This window comes from Orcinus orca, chromosome 18, assembly GCF_937001465.1.
Source record: "Orcinus orca chromosome 18, mOrcOrc1.1, whole genome shotgun sequence".
NCBI classification, from domain to species: Eukaryota; Metazoa; Chordata; class Mammalia; order Artiodactyla; family Delphinidae; genus Orcinus; species Orcinus orca.
The window spans coordinates 62,767,098-62,785,134 of NC_064576.1; the positions used below are offsets into that span (position 1 = coordinate 62,767,098).

General features: G+C 51.0%; 1 protein-coding gene across 14 annotated transcripts in view; it reads right to left on the reverse strand.

The window, feature by feature from the left end:
* DHRS12 (dehydrogenase/reductase 12) overlaps window positions 1–18,037 on the reverse strand; it is a 177,499-nt gene that overhangs the window by 56,261 nt on the left and 103,201 nt on the right. For 4 of the 14 annotated variants that reach the window (XR_007473227.1, XR_007473226.1, XR_007473225.1 and 1 more), the window contains exons 1-3: window positions 12,555–12,692; window positions 8,349–8,482; window positions 6,616–6,698 (exon numbers count right to left, since the gene is read on the reverse strand). Coding sequence is in view for 10 of the 14 variants with exons in the window: in XM_033436912.2 (XP_033292803.1) it covers window positions 6,616–6,698; window positions 8,349–8,482; window positions 12,555–12,610 (273 nt within the window). In the remaining 4 variants the exon portion in view is untranslated. Of the gene's footprint in view, window positions 1–6,615; window positions 6,699–8,182; window positions 8,328–8,348; window positions 8,539–12,554; window positions 12,693–13,099; window positions 13,429–18,037 lie in introns of those variants that run through there. The other 10 variants (XM_049701341.1, XM_049701343.1, XM_004274621.3 and 7 more) reach the window with 10 other exon arrangements.

Sequence of the window (18,037 nt, forward strand, 5' to 3'; positions counted from 1 at the left end):
AGAGATGCAATAAACATGCATTGATCATTTACGTGCATGGCTGTGTGCACCACCGTAAAGGAAAAGGGGGCATTCAGCATGGCTCCTCCATCACGGAGTTCTGGGTCTACTGGGGGAGGAGGCCGCGTCCAGAGGTAACCATGTCACAAGGCAGCAACGGACACGCAACGTAAGCAAGGACTGAGTCACAGAAGAAGTTGTCATCTTATAGTTAGGATGTGCCTTCGATAATCTCTTAGGAGCAAAATATTGACAAAAACTCCCAAATGATTGGTAGGAAACAACGACACATCCATGCAAACGTATGTTTTGTGGCCATTACAATGGCCTCCTCCCCAGTAGACTCAGAACTCCTTGATGAAGAAGCCATGCTGAATGCCCCCTTTTCCTTTACGGTGGTGCACACAGCCATGCACGTAAATGATCAATGCATGTTGTCCATTTACCCCTTTTTCTCTGTACTCAGCACATAATTGAAACTTGCGTTCTCAGCACCCAGTGAACGTGAGGCTATTCCCCCTGAGCTCCAGCAGACGTCAGGGACTTATCACCAACCCAAGGCAGATTCCTGCTGCTGGGAGCTGAACCTACAGGCAAAACTGAGCAACAGCTGTAACTCCCTTGATAAAGCAGAGTTCAGGGCCCTGTCTCAGTTGCCCCATTAACTGAGCCATTGAACGCAAGTCAGAATTTCTTTCTACTGATTGATCTTAAAACATATTTCCTCACCCTGAGACAAAGGCTCAGAGAATGAGAAGACAGAAGCAATCCCACATTTTCACGCCTCAGAAGGTCTGTAATCAGCTTGAAGACCATATTTGGCTTAAGTCTGGAACAACTGAATCTTCCTCTGCCTTCAAGGAAGAGGAAAAGCACTGTCCGTACAGGACTATGCTCTTCTACAAAGTCTCTGAAGGCCCTCACCCAGACAGAGCGGACATGAGGCTGTCGACTCACACCTGGGTCAGCCGTGAGCGTCTACCAGTGACGGCAAAGCAGGTCCACACACCTAATCCTTTCGTTCTGAGTACTTCCCGGCAACCACCTGGAACTCCCTCCCACCAGCAGGGCTGCGACACTCACACAAAGCCAGGCTCAAAGAAACAACACAATTCAAATGAGCAACAAAATTCAAGTGAGCCAAAATCAATTTTACTCTGATCATCCCTCAATCTCCTTGAGCTTCCTGGAAGCACCCAAGGCATCGCAGAATTAAAAAGAGGCAGCAGCAGGGAAGAGGGACTCGCCATTATAGACAAATCAACCTTGGAGCCTGGTGAAATGAAGCGTCCTGAAAAGGTGAAGGGAATCATCTGGCTCCCTCTGCAAGAAACCAGGAAGCCCAAAGGCACCCAGAAGGAGAGGCCAGCAGCCTGCTGTGACCAGGGGAAGGAACCAGGCAGGTGCCAGTGTGTAAAACCCTGATCTGCTGATCTACACATGACGAGGCTGGACCTAGGAGACATTGGGGGCCCTATACTCACTTTAAAAAAAAAAAAATTTATATATTTATTTATTTGGTCACACTGGTCTTAGTTGTGGCACGCAGGTTCCTTAGTTATGGCATGTGAACTCTTAGTTGTGGCACGCATGTGGGATCTAGCTCCCTGACCAGGGATCGAACCTGGGCCCCCTGCACTGGGAGTGCAGAGTCCTAACCACTGTGCCACCAGGGAAGTCCTGTACTCACTCTTTAAACCTAAAGAGGATACAAGTCTGGTTATTGAAACTGAGCAAAACTCAACTGGGATCCTTCCTATAGGTGAACCACCATCATCTAGCTGCTGGGTGGCCCAGGAGTCATGAGTTGACATCACGGGAAGCCTCTACCCAGGGCAGAGGGTGAGTTTGAAGGGTAAAGGGGAGACAGTACATGAATGTGCCCTTGGAAGTAGAAATCACTATGTAGGAACGAGGTGATAATTACTATTAATGTCTAGTACTCAGGAAGCTAAACCAGTAATTCTTAAGAAGGTGGAATTCCACGTTGGCCTGGGAGAACTGGAGAGTAGAAACCCGTTTTTTATCTTGGTGTTTTGCTGTTGATGGGATCAATCTGCACAAGACAGAAGGCACATTGACAGCACCTTCCAGCCATATCAGGAAGTGCAAAGGTTGCACTGTACCTCTGTGATCTTTCTCCGGGAAACCCATCACTCCGTTCTAATCAATGAGAAACACAACCGGCCAATCCCAGTTGAGGGAGAGTATACAAAACCCCTGGCTAGCACTCCTCAAAACTGTCCGGGTCATCAAAAACTAGGAAGGTCTGAGACACTGTCACAGGCACGAGGAGACACGACAACTAAATGTAACGTGGGATCCTGGATGGGATCTGGGAACAGACAAAGGGCGGTAGGTAAAAACTAAGGAAATCTGAATGGACTTTAGTTAGTAATAATGTATCAATATTGGTTCATTTGCTTAACAAATGAATCATATTCATGTAAGACGGATATTAGCAAAGGGAAAACTAGGTGTGGGGTAAATGGAAAGTCTGCATTATTTTCACAACTTTTCTATGCATCTAAAACTATTCTGAAATTTTAAAGTTTATTTTTTAAAAACTGTTGCCCATGGGGAATTCCCTGGCAGTCCAGTGGTTAGGGCTCTGTGCTTTCACTGCTGGGGCCTGGGTTTGATCCCTGGCTGGGGAACTAAGATCCCACACGCCACTCGGTGTGGCCAAAAAAAAAAAAGAGTTGCCCAAGGAGATAACTGCCAGACAAAAGCGTGGTGCCCTTCTATCCAGGCAGCGAGATGGTGCCCTTCTATCCAGGCAGCGAGATGGTGATGAACTGCATGTGGCGAGGAGCTGAAGGAGGGTCCACTCTGACTCTCTCCCTGGGCCCAGCAGGAACATTGTGCCAGACACAGTGGCTGCTGCACTGGGAGTTTGCTCTGTGACAAGCGCTCCTTCCCCCAAGCTTGGGGCCACACACACCCACTCTAGAAAGAGCCCCGTGGCAGGATACTGAACTCTCCGTACTCCACACACCTGATCTTACCAAGCCAGTGCGTCCAAGCAGCTGGTTCCCACATGACCTTGTCCTTCCCTGGTGCCCAGCCTGCCCACACGTGCCTGGCTCAGCTGGCCTGCCACACACCCCACCCAGGCTCTCCTGCCCAAAGGACCACCGCTCTTTGATGTCCACCCAACTATGCACCCAGGACCAGTCCCGCCAGTGCCCTCCCTCCCTGCTTTACCGGCCCAAGCACTGATGAAAGAGAACTAGGGAACTTGAAAAGCAGAGAACATAAGGTTGGGAGTGGTAATAATATTAGCATAAACAATGTTGATAACAGCAATAATAGTGATAGCTTCTATGGATCGAGAGCTGTACATACTATGATGCCCTGAACTTCCCATGTCATAGCACTACCATGTTATGTCAGCCAGGGTCTAATAGAAACCACTTTCAACAGAGGGAATTGAACGCAGGGATTGGTTTCCCAGAGGAGAAGGGAGATGAGAACTCAGCTGGGACTGGTGAAGAAACCCGGAGACCAGCAGCAGCAGGAAGCGCCCACCAGCCCTAGGCTGCAGGAGCTACGGGAGGGGCTGATGTGACCTGAGCCTGAGAGCAGCGCTCGCCCCAGAAGCAGGAACCTCAGCGGAGATTCAGCTGTTGCCACGGAGGCCAGATATCCTGTTTCCCCATTCCTCCCGCCCCCTTCCTCCTAATCTTCCTCTAATACCCGCCGCTGGTCAAACGCAGGCACGAGGTGGCTGACGTGGGAGCTGGGGGAACACATACTTCGGAAGCCACGCCGTCCACACCTCCCCGCCCCACCGTGATACAGAGCCGATCAGGCGGGCCCAGGGAGGGGCACATCCTTTGTTGAAAATGCTTGTTGATCGCTTAATCCTTACAAGACTGCGAGGGGCTGTACTGCCTCTACCATGTCAATCTCCAGCTCCCAGCATGCTGCCTGACACGTTCACACTCAAAGAGATGTTCAAAAATGAACAAAGTAGTATCACCCTACTTTTCAGATGAGGAAACTGAGGTTCAGGGAAGCTAAGCACACTGCCCCAGCTCACAAGGCTTCGTGAGCGCAGAACCGGCACTCAGATGGGAGCCCCGCCCCTTCCCATACATCCCTGATGAAGCTGGAAGGAGCAGCCGATCCCGGGGAAGAGCCTGGAGGATGCACGAGTCGGGGAAACCACACCCGCGGGGATGAGCAGACGGGCACCACCGGCCCTGGACCCTCCGAGCGCTCAGTGCTGGCGGCCACTTACAAACACAAAAGAGGAGAGGATTTCCCGTGGGTTTGTGAACGTGAATGGGGGGAGGCCGCAGGTGAAGGGCTCCCTCTCCCCCCGCCCCAGGAAACATGCTTGCTCCCCCTTTCAGCACTACCTCCCAAAGATGGTACAGCTGGACATAAGGAGGTCTCAACAGCGTAAACAGCATCGTGTCCTCTTTTTCTATATAGATCTACTTTGTAGAAAAACATAGCCCAAACCAAAGTGGGCTGGGATCCAGACAGAGCCTCCCCTGCCCATAGCCTGAGATTAGTATTCCTGTTGCATCCTGCAGCAGCACCACTGAAAGTTATCAGCAGGCAGACAGCCAGCTTTCCATCTCAAGAACTGCAGCCCCCAGATCGCAGCTGCCCTTGCAGACGTCAGAGGAAGATTTAGAGACCCTCGAGCTCTCAGCCAGCCCTAAGCCTCCGGGAGGAATCTGATGGCAAGAGGCTGCGGAGTCTGCGGAAAGTCTCTTGCCTTGAAAACGTTACTTCAAGACGTGGAATAACCTTCATGAGGAGAGGCAAAATAGTCCATTCTAGATTGGGCATCTGTTTTCCCTTTAGCCACGGCCCAAGCCTGAGGGCGCGGGGCGCTGTCCACCCCTCGGCTATGGGCAGTTGCTGGAGAAGCAGGTGCACAGGACAGAGGAGGAAACTCCAGGTGGGGCTGGAAGCAACATGCTCTGGAGCGAAGGTGAGGGGCCCGTGGTCACTGCCAGCCAGCCCCCTCCTCTCCACTTGACACTGGGAGTTCAGGGGCCTCCATTGGGGCCGGCTTCCCGGGGTGCCACCTGCACAGGTGCACAGACCCCAAGAGGGCCCCGCTTGTTTTTTATTTCTTAATTCTTTTTTGACTACTCATTCCTTTCGTTATTACTGTGATGATTTTTAAGTCTCCTAGCAATAACACTTCGGACTTTGGAACTGTTAACTTTGTTCTTATTAGAGATTCTACTGTGTTCCTAAGCCAGAGTGCCTTCAAGGGGGAACTTTTTTGTGTGTGTGTGTGGTACGCGGGCCTCTCACTGTTGTGGCCTCTCCCGTTGCGGAGCACAGGCTCCGGACGCGCAGGCTCAGCGGCCATGGCTCACGGGCCCAGCTGCTCCGCGGCATGTGGGATCTTCCCGGACCGGGGCACAAACCCGCGTCCCCTGCATCGGCAGGCGGACTCTCAACCACTGTGCCACCAGGGAAGCCCCGGAACTTTTTTTTTAAATTACTTTTTATTGGAGTACAGGCCCCGCTTGTGTTAATGCTATGCCTTCGCCGTCCTCCAATTCTTAGGCTTTTAACACCAGGGTCCCACACCTTCGTTTTGCGCTGGGCCCTACAGATTATATAGCCAGTCCTGGTTCCGACTGTCTCAGAAGAGGAAGCCCACAAACCGTGAGCCAGCTGTGAAAGCTCTCGAGAGGAAGTGGCTCTCATCAAGGCCAAAATGTCATCTGTTGTCCCTCTTTCTCTGAAGACCACTGGGTCAGTTTACAGCTTGGCTCACCCTGAGTCACCTCTGATGTGTCTCACTGACGTGGCCTCCCTCTGTGGGGGGGCCCCAGCAGTGCCACGTCCGTATCATGTCTCCCCAGCAGGCGCAGATGCCTTCATGGGGCGTGGGATCAAACCTCACTGCCCCCCTTATCCCCAGTCCAGCCCAGACTTTGAAAAGCGGCAGCTCAGAGGAGCGAGGGGGGAGTGGGAGAAATTGGGAGGTTGGGATTGACATAGATACACTACTGATACTATACATAAAACAGACAACTCATGAGAACCTACTGTATAAAACAGGGAACTCTACTCAATGCTCTGTGGTGACCAGAATGGGAAGGAAATCTAAAAAGGAGGGGATATATGGGGACTTCCCTGGTGGTCCAGCGCTTAAGACTCCGTGCTCCCAATGCAGGGGGCCTGGGTTTGATCCCTGGTAAGGGAACTAGATCCCGTATGCCGCAACTAAGAGTCCATATGCTGCAACTAAAGATCCCGCACGGGGCAATGAAGATCCCGTGTGCCGCAATGAAGACCCAGTGCAGCCAAATAAATAAATAAATATATATATATATATATATATATTTTAAGAGTGGATATATGTATACGTATAACTGATTCACTTTGCTGTACAGCAAAAATAAATAGAATAGAATAGAATAAAATAAAATAAAATAGGACCTCTGTCCCGGAACACATTGAAAAAAAAAAAGAAAAGCGCAGCTCCAGCTCTGCTGGCCAAGGCTGCCCCCCAAGCGGAAGCACAAACAGGCCACTGCCAACTCGGGCCGCGTGGCCAGGAGTCCAGCCCCCCGCACTGCGGACCCCGCAGGCAGGAACCCCCAGCAGGAGGGCCACAGAGCAGCTCACCTGGTTCCCACTCTCCCTGATGATCTCACCTCTGGCACCTTCCGCTCGGTTTTCATCTCGACAAACCAGGTGAACTGTGCCACCTGGTGGAATTCAACAAAACCGTCTGTGAGGGACAGCGACAGTGACAGCTGTGGAGACCAGCTTTTCCAAATGCAGGACTAAGACATACGGGCTCACAGAAAGAGTACCTGAAATGGAGACTATTCTGGAAAATCTAGACAGATGGTCCCCACAGTCAGAGCAGCAGATGTAAGAGAGAGGGTGATCTTGGAACCCGTCCTCCTGCCTACCTGAGCTGACTGACGGTGCACCTGGGACAACGTCCTGACTTAAGGGTCTGAATATATCAAGGATGAGAAGGGTCGGTTTCTGTCATACCGGCACCCCTAACATCTCACAGAGTACCTGACACACAGGTCTCAACCTAGCCGCACTTTGGACCCACCCGGGAAGTTTTTAAAGCTCTAGATGACGGGCCCAGGCCTGCGGATGTTTTAAAAGCTCCCCGGGGAGTCTAATGTTCTGCCTAATATGCAGCAGGAACTCGATAAATATTTACTGAATGGCTGAGTCCATAAATGGCTCTCAGACTATTCCAGCAAAAGCCACACCGTCGTCAATCAAGGCCTATTTAAAGGGGACTTACGCTGTCTGCGGCAGTAAAGAAGTAAGCATTATGGAACCTGCCTTCTTCACCTACAATAGCTGCTTTTTAAAATGGGGTCTGTTTAATGGGAAGCTACACGCTAATCACACCACCAGCCCGTCTGCTTTATCCTCGTCCCCACAGCTCTTCAGAGTACCTCCCAGTTGCTAAGATGCAGTTAATCTTCCCCCTGACTTGGCAGATAATTAAATACAACTCCAAATGGTATAATATTCCCCTGAAAAATGCCTAACAATTTTAGAGAAAAAAAAAAATCTCGAGCATCTTGAAAAGTGATAAATTCCCAACTTATTTCCCCAACTTCTGCCGGAACATCCATTTTTCCTGGAGAAGGGGCTCTGGAGAGACACGGCAGGCTTTTCTAGCCACCACATTGCCACTAAGTGACCCAGGGCAGTTGAGCTTACGCAGGAAATTCCAGCATTTACCAGGAGGAAGACTTCAGCTGCCTGAATAATTTACGGGCACCCAGAGAGGCGCTTCCCCAAATCAAGCTTAGGGAGGAGAAAGGGGAGGCTGTCTCCAGCTGCTCGAAACCTGAAGGCTGGACACCAGGAAGGAAGAAGGAAGTTCACTGCACGCCCCTCCCCCGTTATTCTGGGGGCTCTGGTTCTTAACTAGGGTCCACAGGCAAATTGCGAGGGACTCCCAGTATCCTTCCCACCCCCGACCCCGTTGTTGTTGAGAAGACAGGAACTGGAGACCAAGTATGCAGGTGTTTTTTTGTTTTAAGGTTCCACTGGTGATTCAGACGCCTAGGGTTGGCCGGAGCCCCTCACTGTTCTTAATCAGAAAACAATGACATGTGGACAGGACCCCAGCTCTCCTGTGAATTAACCGTGTTGAGAAAAGCCTCCTCCAGTCACTCGCTCTGTCCGCCTCTAGCTTGAAGCTTACCGCACAGCAGCTGTGCCGATCAGCACGGGGTCACTGTTCAGGGCTCCCGGCTGTGCTGGCCGTGGCCTTCCTGACCCTCCTGTGACACAGGGCGCTCTCCCCGGCGTGGAGCGGCCACAGGCTGGCCTCGGGGCCCAGTGCGCGCACGAGTTAGCAGGCTGCTCACCTCGCCTGGCGATCTCGAAGGCAGTTGCTTTTCCAATGCCGCTGTTCCCCCCGGTGACCATGAAGGCTCTTCCAGGGACTTGGACGTCCAGGTCATCAGGGATGAAGTCCTTGGACGCAGATTCATAGCCACTCCTGGAAGCAGCAGAGCCACAGAAGGAATGGCCGTGAGTAGCTGGGAACACAATCTCCTGTGGGGAGGAAGCCTAATTCTGAGCTGGGCATCGTGCTCTCTCCGGCACATCACGCAGCCCCTTTCTTCCTGGGCTCCCCCTGCTATCCTCCCTGGTCTCATGAACACCACCATGTCCTCCAGGCCTACATTTCCTATACCGTTAGCTTCCTGAACTGAAAATGCTTGGCGATTCCAACAATTTGGTGGCCAAACTACCTTTCTCTGACTGCCTCTGATACCAGGAGGTGCCCTCCACCCAAAAAAACCCTTTGATAGATAGATCTTTTGGGGGGGGCCTTTTTCCCACAGTGGGGGGAGCGGAGAGGAGCTTAGGCGACCAGGAACATCGTGCCTACTGCACCGCAGGACAGGTGTCTCTACCCAGGTATAGAAGGACCATGGCAAAGAGGGTAGATTTGCACGTAGGGAATGAAGGAGGGGGCAGGTGCGGTTGTATGAGGGCTGCACGCCTTCAGAGGAAGCAAGCCTCCTTTGGGGCCACAGGGTGTGTGCTGCACAACTCTAGGGGGCGCCATTCCGATCACAGTGATGAGAGATTCGTATCTGCATCAGGACAACTTTCTGCCGGATGACAGCAAAGCACATAGACAGGGAGGTGCTTCTTCTAATTTGCACAAAGGCATCATATTGGACAGAAACAACCCTGAGTTCCTTAACTGTTTCTCTCTGCTTTTTGAGCTTCCTCTTCTAGCTTTACTGTCCTAGTATTTCCCAGCTACAAAACTGGCTGAGGCAGTAGAGGCAGAGTGTAGGGGGATTGGCAGGAGGAGACCCACAGGGCGGAGCTCTCCCCACACACCAGCAGGCTGGGGTCTCAGCTTGTGTCTCTCACCCAAAGAGCTGATTCCCTGCAATGCAGAAAGCAACTCTTTCCCCCAAAGGTTCTGGAAGAAGCCCAGTGCCCTCCCCGCACCCTGTTTACACACAGACTGCCAACAGCTGGTCTCCTGCCCCATGCCCTGGCACAGCACAACTGCCAATTACATGCCTGGACGCTGGTGAAGAGGGCCAAAGAATGTTTATGAGCTTGGGTCTGGTTTTGCCACAGGGGCGGTCATGGCCCCTGGTCTCACAGTCAAGAGACCAAGGAGAATGTTCCTGTTCTCACCATCTGTGACTCGCCCAAACATCCAGGGCGGCTCAGAGAATGCCCTTCCCGTTGCTTCCGCTGTTAGTGGGCCACTTAGCAGGGCAAGCAAGACTTCTGACTGTTCCAAGGCCTCCTGAAAGGCTGACTTGAAACTAAAAATAATATCAATCATAAGGGCTTTGGATCAAGCAACTTGGATTTAAATCACAGCTCTGCCTCTTAACAGTTGTGCCGTCTCATGTGCTGGCTTAACCTTTCTGAGCTCCTGTCTCCTCATCTGCACAAAGGGGATAATAAAAGCTACTTCTTGGGCAGCCTGGGTGAGATGATGTATGTGAGACATTTATCACACACTTGGAATAAATTAGGAACTCAATAAATAATAGTTGCTATCATTATTACTAGTATTAATAATGACATGAATACCTTTCACATTCAAAACTAAGCTCATTGCCCCCCCCCCACCTCCTAGCCCTTCAAATCATTAGGGACTTTGAGAGTAATTTAAACTATAACCAAAGATGAAGCTGGAAGATTTGTTTTTTTCCCACAGGTCGGGGTCCCAGGATCACTGTGAAAAGATTTTCTTGCAGAGGAAAGAGGTTTCTCAGAAAGAATCAAGGGCCAGGAAGTCAGTGAATAGGGGCCCAGGCAGGACAAGGCACTGGTGGGGAGTAAAGAAGAGCTTTCCAAACCACCACAGGGCCAGAGAACATGCCCCAAGTAAATGCCCCACAGGGGCCCGGCCCCAAGAGCCCCCTCCTCCTGGGGCAGGAAGCTGAGAGGCTTTTCTCTGTGACACACAGCTAGAGTAGACCTTAACCTCTGGGCTACCACATCGATCCTATTAGAGCCTTAGGTTTGCTGAGGACGGCTCCTGTGGATTAAACCTCTTCCTCAAACTCCAGACTGTGAGCCAGTTGCCAAGTGGGCGGTGCCAGGCTGGGCTAAAGGACACGTCATAATTCCCTTTGTCCTTTGCCTTCAACACAGGGATTCCATCCTGATCCAGTCTGTTGTTAATAAGACAACTTAGTTTGTTTTGTGTCCTCCCACCCTCTTTTTTCATCTTTATAAACTCTTGGTATCAGTCCTTATTTTTCAGACATAGAGAGACATAAATGACTTACCCAAGGTCATGAGATGGTAGGTAATGAAGCCCAACACCCCAGCCTAGGGCACCTTCTACCTCACGCTCAGAGTGGTCCCCAGACAAGCAGCATCAGCATCACCTGGCAATCCGTCCACAGAGTCAAACACTCCAGGGTGAGGCCGCGCAATCAGTGAGTGGTTTCACATGCCCTCCAGGTGATTTTGATTCGAGCTGAGCAGCCACTGTACTTAGTGTTTCCTGAACTCCCTGAATACAGGAATCAAGCTCCCCGGCAGGCTTCCCCCAACTTATCCAATATGGAATTTGCTAAGGTCCCACCCACACGTGCTAGGAGCTTAGGAGTCAGTTGTTGTAGCTGAACTACCCCCTGGTAATTCTTTAGGTTCGGGCAAGTTTAGGAAACTGTAACTAGATCCTGCTGCCTAGGGGCCCAACATGAGGAAGCTTTATAAAAATCCTGGTGTGCCATGAAAAAACACTGTAAAACCAAACTACAGACTCTCAAGTTGGAATCAAAGCGAGGTGTTGTCTTTCCCTCCAATTCACTAAATACATAATAGAGGGAAACCCGCCTAAGTTTGCACCCCTCCAACTTCATGGAAGAGTCTGGGGAGAGACTTTTAGAAGCCTGCTTTCCTGGGGCAGGAAGCTGACTCAAACTTTTCATGCTGCATTCCGTGTTAACATGGAAAGACCCAGCAAATGGTGGCCACTGCCTGTACACCCCTTTGAAAGAGGCGGCCACGGTATTCACCTAAAATCAGTGGGTCAGGGTTGACGGCTACACTTCCCACATTCTCTGCAGCACTGGCCCCTGAGGAGGGTCTGCACTTTTTCCAAAAGGATGTGGGGTGCAGAGAAGGGAGCAGCAGTAGCTGTCTCCCCTTGGAATGATGCCTGGAGTCCTGGTATGACGGAAATTTGCCCAGGCTGCCTTAGGAACTGATAAAAACCCTAGTGCAGGGAGGAGAGGAAGTCTCCTAGAGATGACTGGGATGCACAGGAGAAACACCTGTAGGATTTTTAAATAAAATGTCTGTCGAGGCCCCAGTGCACATCAGCTGAATCAGAATCTCTAAGGGGAGGGCCTGGAAAATGGTATCTTAAATTCTCCACTGGTGATTTGTGATTTCAGACAGGGGTGAGAACCACTGCGTAAGCCTAACTAATTCTAAGATAAAAACCACCTCTCCATCTGCCAGAAGTGGCCACCCCTTAAAACCACAGCGAGGGCGATCACGGGGACGGTGAAACCATCCAGCACCGTTCAGCAAGCTCACACTGGGTGCAGAGCTGACCTGAAACCCTCGCCCGGAATGTTCCAGCTGGAGGGAGAGGTCACAGTCCACAAGCCGCAGTTGATTAGTGAGGAAAAAAACACACCCAGGAAAGTACTAAACAGAATCTCGACTAGCAGCTCAGAACTAACCCCGTCTGACGCCGAAAACAGCCCCACGGAGCCTGTATCAGAGCCCGCCCAGCAGGGTGCCAAGGGAACACCCTGGAGGCTCTCAGGCGCCTGGGCCGCCTGACGTCAGTGGGTGGGGCCTGCGCTGCAAGGCCCCGCCCCCGGACGCCAGCCAGGTGCGGGGGTCGCGCCGGCCGCCGGCACATCTGCCCGCGGGCTGCCAGCTAACGGGCGCCTCCGTCGCTTGGTGGGTCCAAGAGATCGCGGGGAAGTCGCCGGCGCGTCCCCGCTAACCTCGCTCGCGCACGCCGAGGCGGGCCACGTGACAGCCGGACGGCCTGCCCCCCAACCGGCAGCCCCGGCCCGCGGCCCCCGGCGCGGTACCCTCTGCATCCTTACTTGGTGTATTCGCGCAGGCCTTTGGCGAACCACACGGCGCTGCGGTAGAGGAGCATGGTTGGGCGGGCGCCGCACGCAGTCTCGCGGGCCTGCTCTCCCGGTGCCCCCGCCCCGCCCCGCCCCCTGGGCCAGCCAGCGGTTACATCATCCCAGTTACATAAAAACCGCGGCCTTTCTCCACTGGGAATGCGACGGCGTCTCCGTACGACGTGGAACGCCCCTCCTGCCCCGGGTCTGGAGAGTGCCCCCTCCAGCCCCAGCCTCAGAGGGCTGGGGAGGGGGGGAGGGAGGGAGGGCAGACCGTGCTGCGGGCCGCGCTGAAGGTCTGCATAGTCACCTCTGGGTCGAAGCCGGGCGTCAGCACGTTTTGGGGGTATGACTAGGATGCAAAGATGGCACCGAAGCGCACCTCCTAGAATCTGATGACCCAGAAAATTGTGTGGAATAAAAGCGATGAGGCTTACTGATACTAAAAAGATGTCTTCATCTGATGGGTTTATCATAGGGGTTACTGAAAAACCAGCATTTTCTAAGTTCCCACCTACCTTGTTTCACGAAATGCCCCCAGTATCTCGGCGGAGGGACATGGCCTCTTCAGCAGGTGCAATAAGTCAAGTCAGTAACATGCACACAGTGACACGGTTGTGGAGAGGCAGGGCTGGGTCTCTCTCCCTCCGGAGAGGTAAGTCTGTCTCCAAAGTACAGACCTGTGCCACTAGTTCTGCAGCGTCTCGCAGTGCCAGGGGCCCTTTATCTCCTCCAAATCTTCATCAGCGTCCCCGATCCCCCAAGGCCAAATAAACATACTGTGTTAGTTAAAAAAAAAAAAAAAGCATAGTGGCTGTGTCAGCCTACAGCCTAGACAAGTCATCCAGCCCCTTCTGGGCCCCATATGTAGGAATTGGGCACCCCTGTCCACATCTGACCTCCATCTCTAAGTCCCAGTTAGGAAACCTCTCTCCGTTAAATTCTGTACTGGTTTACCCAACTCACCCAGAGACTGAGACACCCTTACATAAGATGCGCAGAGACCAGCTGGTTTAATGGCCTCATTACCTAGGATAGACGATATAGGATCACTGCCCCCTCCCAAGTGGGCGTGTATTTAATGCAGAATACCTTTTGAAACAAATTTCCCAAGAACAGCTTGCTCCTCTGAACAGGACTGTGAGGTTCCATGGCATTGCTCTTATTTTTGACAGAGTGATGAAAGGAAGTTTAAACAAGTGGCATTCTGTAAAGCCACCCAGCCTGGTGTGACTTTCAATGCCAGTCAGGTTAGACCAGGAGAACATTTTGGACCCCCAGAGTTACACAACTGTGCTTTGTACACTCTGTGTCAGTGATGGAAAAGGTATCAGTCTGCTCTGAATCTCTCTCACCACCTCAGGAAATGTGCTTTTGGCTCACAGAGGGGGTAAGAAATTCTTTTGAACCACACAGTGTATTGAGGACATCAGCAGCGCCTTGCAGTAAAAGGGTGGGTGGAAACCCAGCTCTCTCAACCTGCCGTGTAAAGGCCGGGATGCTGCAGACCTACTCCGTTCTTAGTTTTCTTGTTGGTAGAATGGGAATGAATATGCTCACTTCATGGGGTTGTTGTGATGATTAAAGCCATCTGTAAAGAGCTGAGCAAACTGCCTGGTTTCATTCGAGGTGATCAAAAAACGTTCACTTCCCTCAAGTTTTCTTCTCATTTTTCCCTTCCTATGCTACACCCATGCCGTGTACATTCCATCCACGTTCCATGAGTGCATGAAGCATGTAATGTTTATCCTCAAATCAACAAGTATCCACTAGGGACTGCATTGTACACACTTCATAGGAGGTTTTAAGAAAAGACAACCTCATCTCAAACGGGAACTCCAGTCTCCCCTGGATGACAAGCAACACACACACCAAAAAGAAACAAAGGACAGGATGGGATTAATGGGAAAAAGGTCCAGTTTAAGTGGGAGTTAGCTGAGCTGGATTTTAGTTCTGTTTTGTCACTGATTCTCAGTGTTACCCTGGGTAATAGTGATAAAATTTATTGAGGGTTTAATATGTCCAAATATTGTGGATTATCTCACTTAACCCTTACAATGACCTAGTAAGGTTGTTCTCACTATTATCTCCATTTTACAGATGAACAAACTGAGACTTAGAGGGTAAGCCACTTGGCTGAGGTCACAGTAAATACACACTGGAGCCAGGACTCGAGCCAGGCAGTGGGATTCCAGAGCCAACAGCCTCTCACTGGACCGTACTGTATGGGGGCAAGTCACCTAGCCTCTCTGGGCCTCAATTTTCTCATCTAAATGAAAAGGAAATTAGATAGATGACATCTGGGGCCCCTTCCAGCTCTGACTTTCTATGACTAATAAGAGAATTAGACAAAGATGTTACATAAGTTAGGCCCAAGGTGCTTTTAAAGGAGCGACATCCAGTGGGTGTAGCTGCTTCATTTCATGTGGGTAGAGAGCCTCGAAGATATTTCTTCTGTGTCCCTGGTTCCAATTTGCTACTCAAAAGCCACACAAAGAAATCATCCTCTAAAGCTTGCTTCTAACTGATTTAGAGCCCTGAAGCTAATTTTGACCAAACTGGAAGGAGAAGCAGGAGGTGAGGATTGAGAAATCCATGGCTTTCTGCACAACAGATACACATGATGGGAAGTCTGCGTGCACACACACACACGCACACACACACACACCAGTGTTTGCATCTCTTCCACTGAAATTCAGTACCAGTTCCTCCAGCCCAGTTGTCATGGCAACACCAGCTGCCAATGAGATCATGGAAGACATGGTTATAACGGCAGTGGTGCCTTAATATTTTACCTGGCAAAACCACTTAGGTAATAAGCTGAATAACCATAAATCATAAATCCATGGGAAGCGCAGGCACCGCTCATTGTGCGTGTTTAGTGTGCAGCTGGGGGTGGGGAAGAGACATGAAAGCAAAGGGAACAAAAAGGCAGGCGGGTGAGGTGGCGGGTCGGGAGGAAGGTCTCTGATGCTGATCCCTGTTTTCCCTCAGTGTCCTGACCCTGTCTGTACACGGATTAAGGAACCCGTCTCTTCCATATTCACGAGAAGGGATGGGCGCTCCCAGCCTTAATCGCAAAAGGCTTATAAGAAACCCGAGGCTGCCTCTTGGGGTTCACACTAAGGGAGGAGAGAAGCAGCCCAGGGATGACAGGGCAGACAATGGCCCACCCACACGGGCACCCAGCGGGAGGCAGAACCCCACTCAGAACTGCCTCTCCGGTTGCCTCCCCAAGTCACTTGGCGTCACCAGTTTAACAGACTCGCTCTCCCCTGGGGCAACCGTCTGCTGCCCATCTGAACCAACTCCCCGAAGGGCAGGTCCATGGATTTAAGGGTGTCCTTCCTTTCACAGGAAGCTAGTCATGGGGCGGAGGCCTCTGGTAAGAGATCTGTCAGTGGGGAGAGAGACTCTGCTTACACCAAACACCCTTTGGTGCCTTTGAATTCTGTACTATGTTCATGAATTACCATTCAAATTAAAAAACACACGAAGGCGCACCTTCTTTCCCTAGCCCTGTCCACTTTCCAAGAACCAGGCACGTGGACGAGATGGGCCAAGGGCGGGGCAGTCGTGACGCCTGGGTCGATCAGTCACCCTGTTAACGGAACTGATGAAGGAAATGGTTTCCCGCAGACGGGGCCTGTGTGGGTCTGAAAGTCTCACGCAGTCTGTTTCTAGGGCTGTCCTTTCAGGGCAGACAGGTCCTCAGTGCAAAAGCAGTCGGAGAAGCCAGAGGATGCTCTGAGGGGTTGCTGTGACTCACCCTGACCAATGCTCCCTGTACCACCTGGTTCCCACTGCTGGCTCGGGACAAGGGCCACCAAGGGACACAGGGAGAGGGCAGCAGACACGCAGTGGCAGGAACTGGGGTCAAGAGTCAGAAGGCCCGCGTTCAGCTCTGATGTCTCTTCACAGGAGACGCTGCACCCCTCCGAGCCTCAGTTTCCCCTCTACACGGCACTATAAACCACCCAGTCCTTGAGGCATAGGAATGAGGGTGAAACACAGGACCTTTTCTCTTATTTAACAAATCCTTATACTCTACTTGCCATGTGCCAAGCACTATTCTAAGCTCGTTTCAAATGAGTAGACTGAGGCACAGAGAATTTCAAGGTGTGTCCACGATCACACTAGAATCTAGAAAGTACCAGAGTCAGGATTCCAACCCGACAGTCGGGGTCCGGACCCCACACATTTAACCCCTTTTCTATAAGGATGGGACACTTCTCCTGGGGGCTTCTCTTCAGTTTCTTCCTTCAGTCATTTGTGTGGGGCTGGAAACTTCCTCTACCATCTACCATCTCCTTCCTCTTTTTGGTTGGTTGATTGGTTCCTGTGTTGACTGGGTGGCTGCAAGTTCACCGTTCCCTCCACCAGCATCTCTCCCCCACGCCTACCTCTCCCCCCGCCCCCCCACTAAGTCAGAGGCACTCAGAGACAGAAGGCGGGGCACTAAGACCTCAGTCAACTATGAGTGAGACTGGGTTTTTGTTAGCCTGTGAGCATGTGTGCCCTTACATATGCGTGGAATGTCTAAACGGCCCTGCCCTTGCCAGCTGTTTAATCCTGGGTGATTCCATCATTCTGGGGAGGCTTGGAAGGATTGAGGAATACGTGATTTTATTTACGTATTTTTAAATTGTGGTATAATATACGTAACATAAAATTTACCATCTTAACCCTTTTTTAAGTGCACAGCTCAGTGGCATTAAGTACATTCACACTGTCAAGCAGCCATCGCCACCATCCATCTCCAGAGCCTTTCATCTTACAAAACCTAAACTCTGTTCCCATTAAACATTAACTCCCTCTTCCCCCCTCCCCCCAGCCCCAGGCAACCACCATTCTCCTTTCTGTCTCTATGAATCTGACTGCTCGAGGGACCTCCCATAAATGAAAGCAGATAGTATTTGTCTTTTCGTGACTGATTTATTTCACTTAGCATAATGTCTGCAAGGTTCATTCACGTCGTGGTGTGTGTCAGAACTTCCTTCCTTTTCAAGGCAGAATATTAGTCCGTAGTATGCATACACCACGTTTTGTTTGTCCATTCATCTCTTGATGGACACTTGGGGTATTTCCACCTTTTGCCTATTGTGGATAATGCTGCCGTGAACATCGGTGTACAAATATCTTCTAAAGACCCTGCTTTCAACTCTTTGGGGTATATAACCAGAGGCGGAATTGCTGGATCATATGGCAGTTCTATTTTTAATTTTTTAAGGAACGTCCATGCTCTTTTCCGTAGCAGCTGCAACATTTTCCATCCCCACCAACAGTGCACAAGTGTTCCAATTTCTCTACATCCTCTCCAGCACTTGTTATTTTCTGGGTTTTGCTGTTGCTTTATAGTAGCCATCCTAGTGGGTGTGAGATGGTATTGCTCTGTGGTTAATTATTACTTTTGTTATGTATCTTAGAACACGTTTTATACTTTCTGTGATATTCAG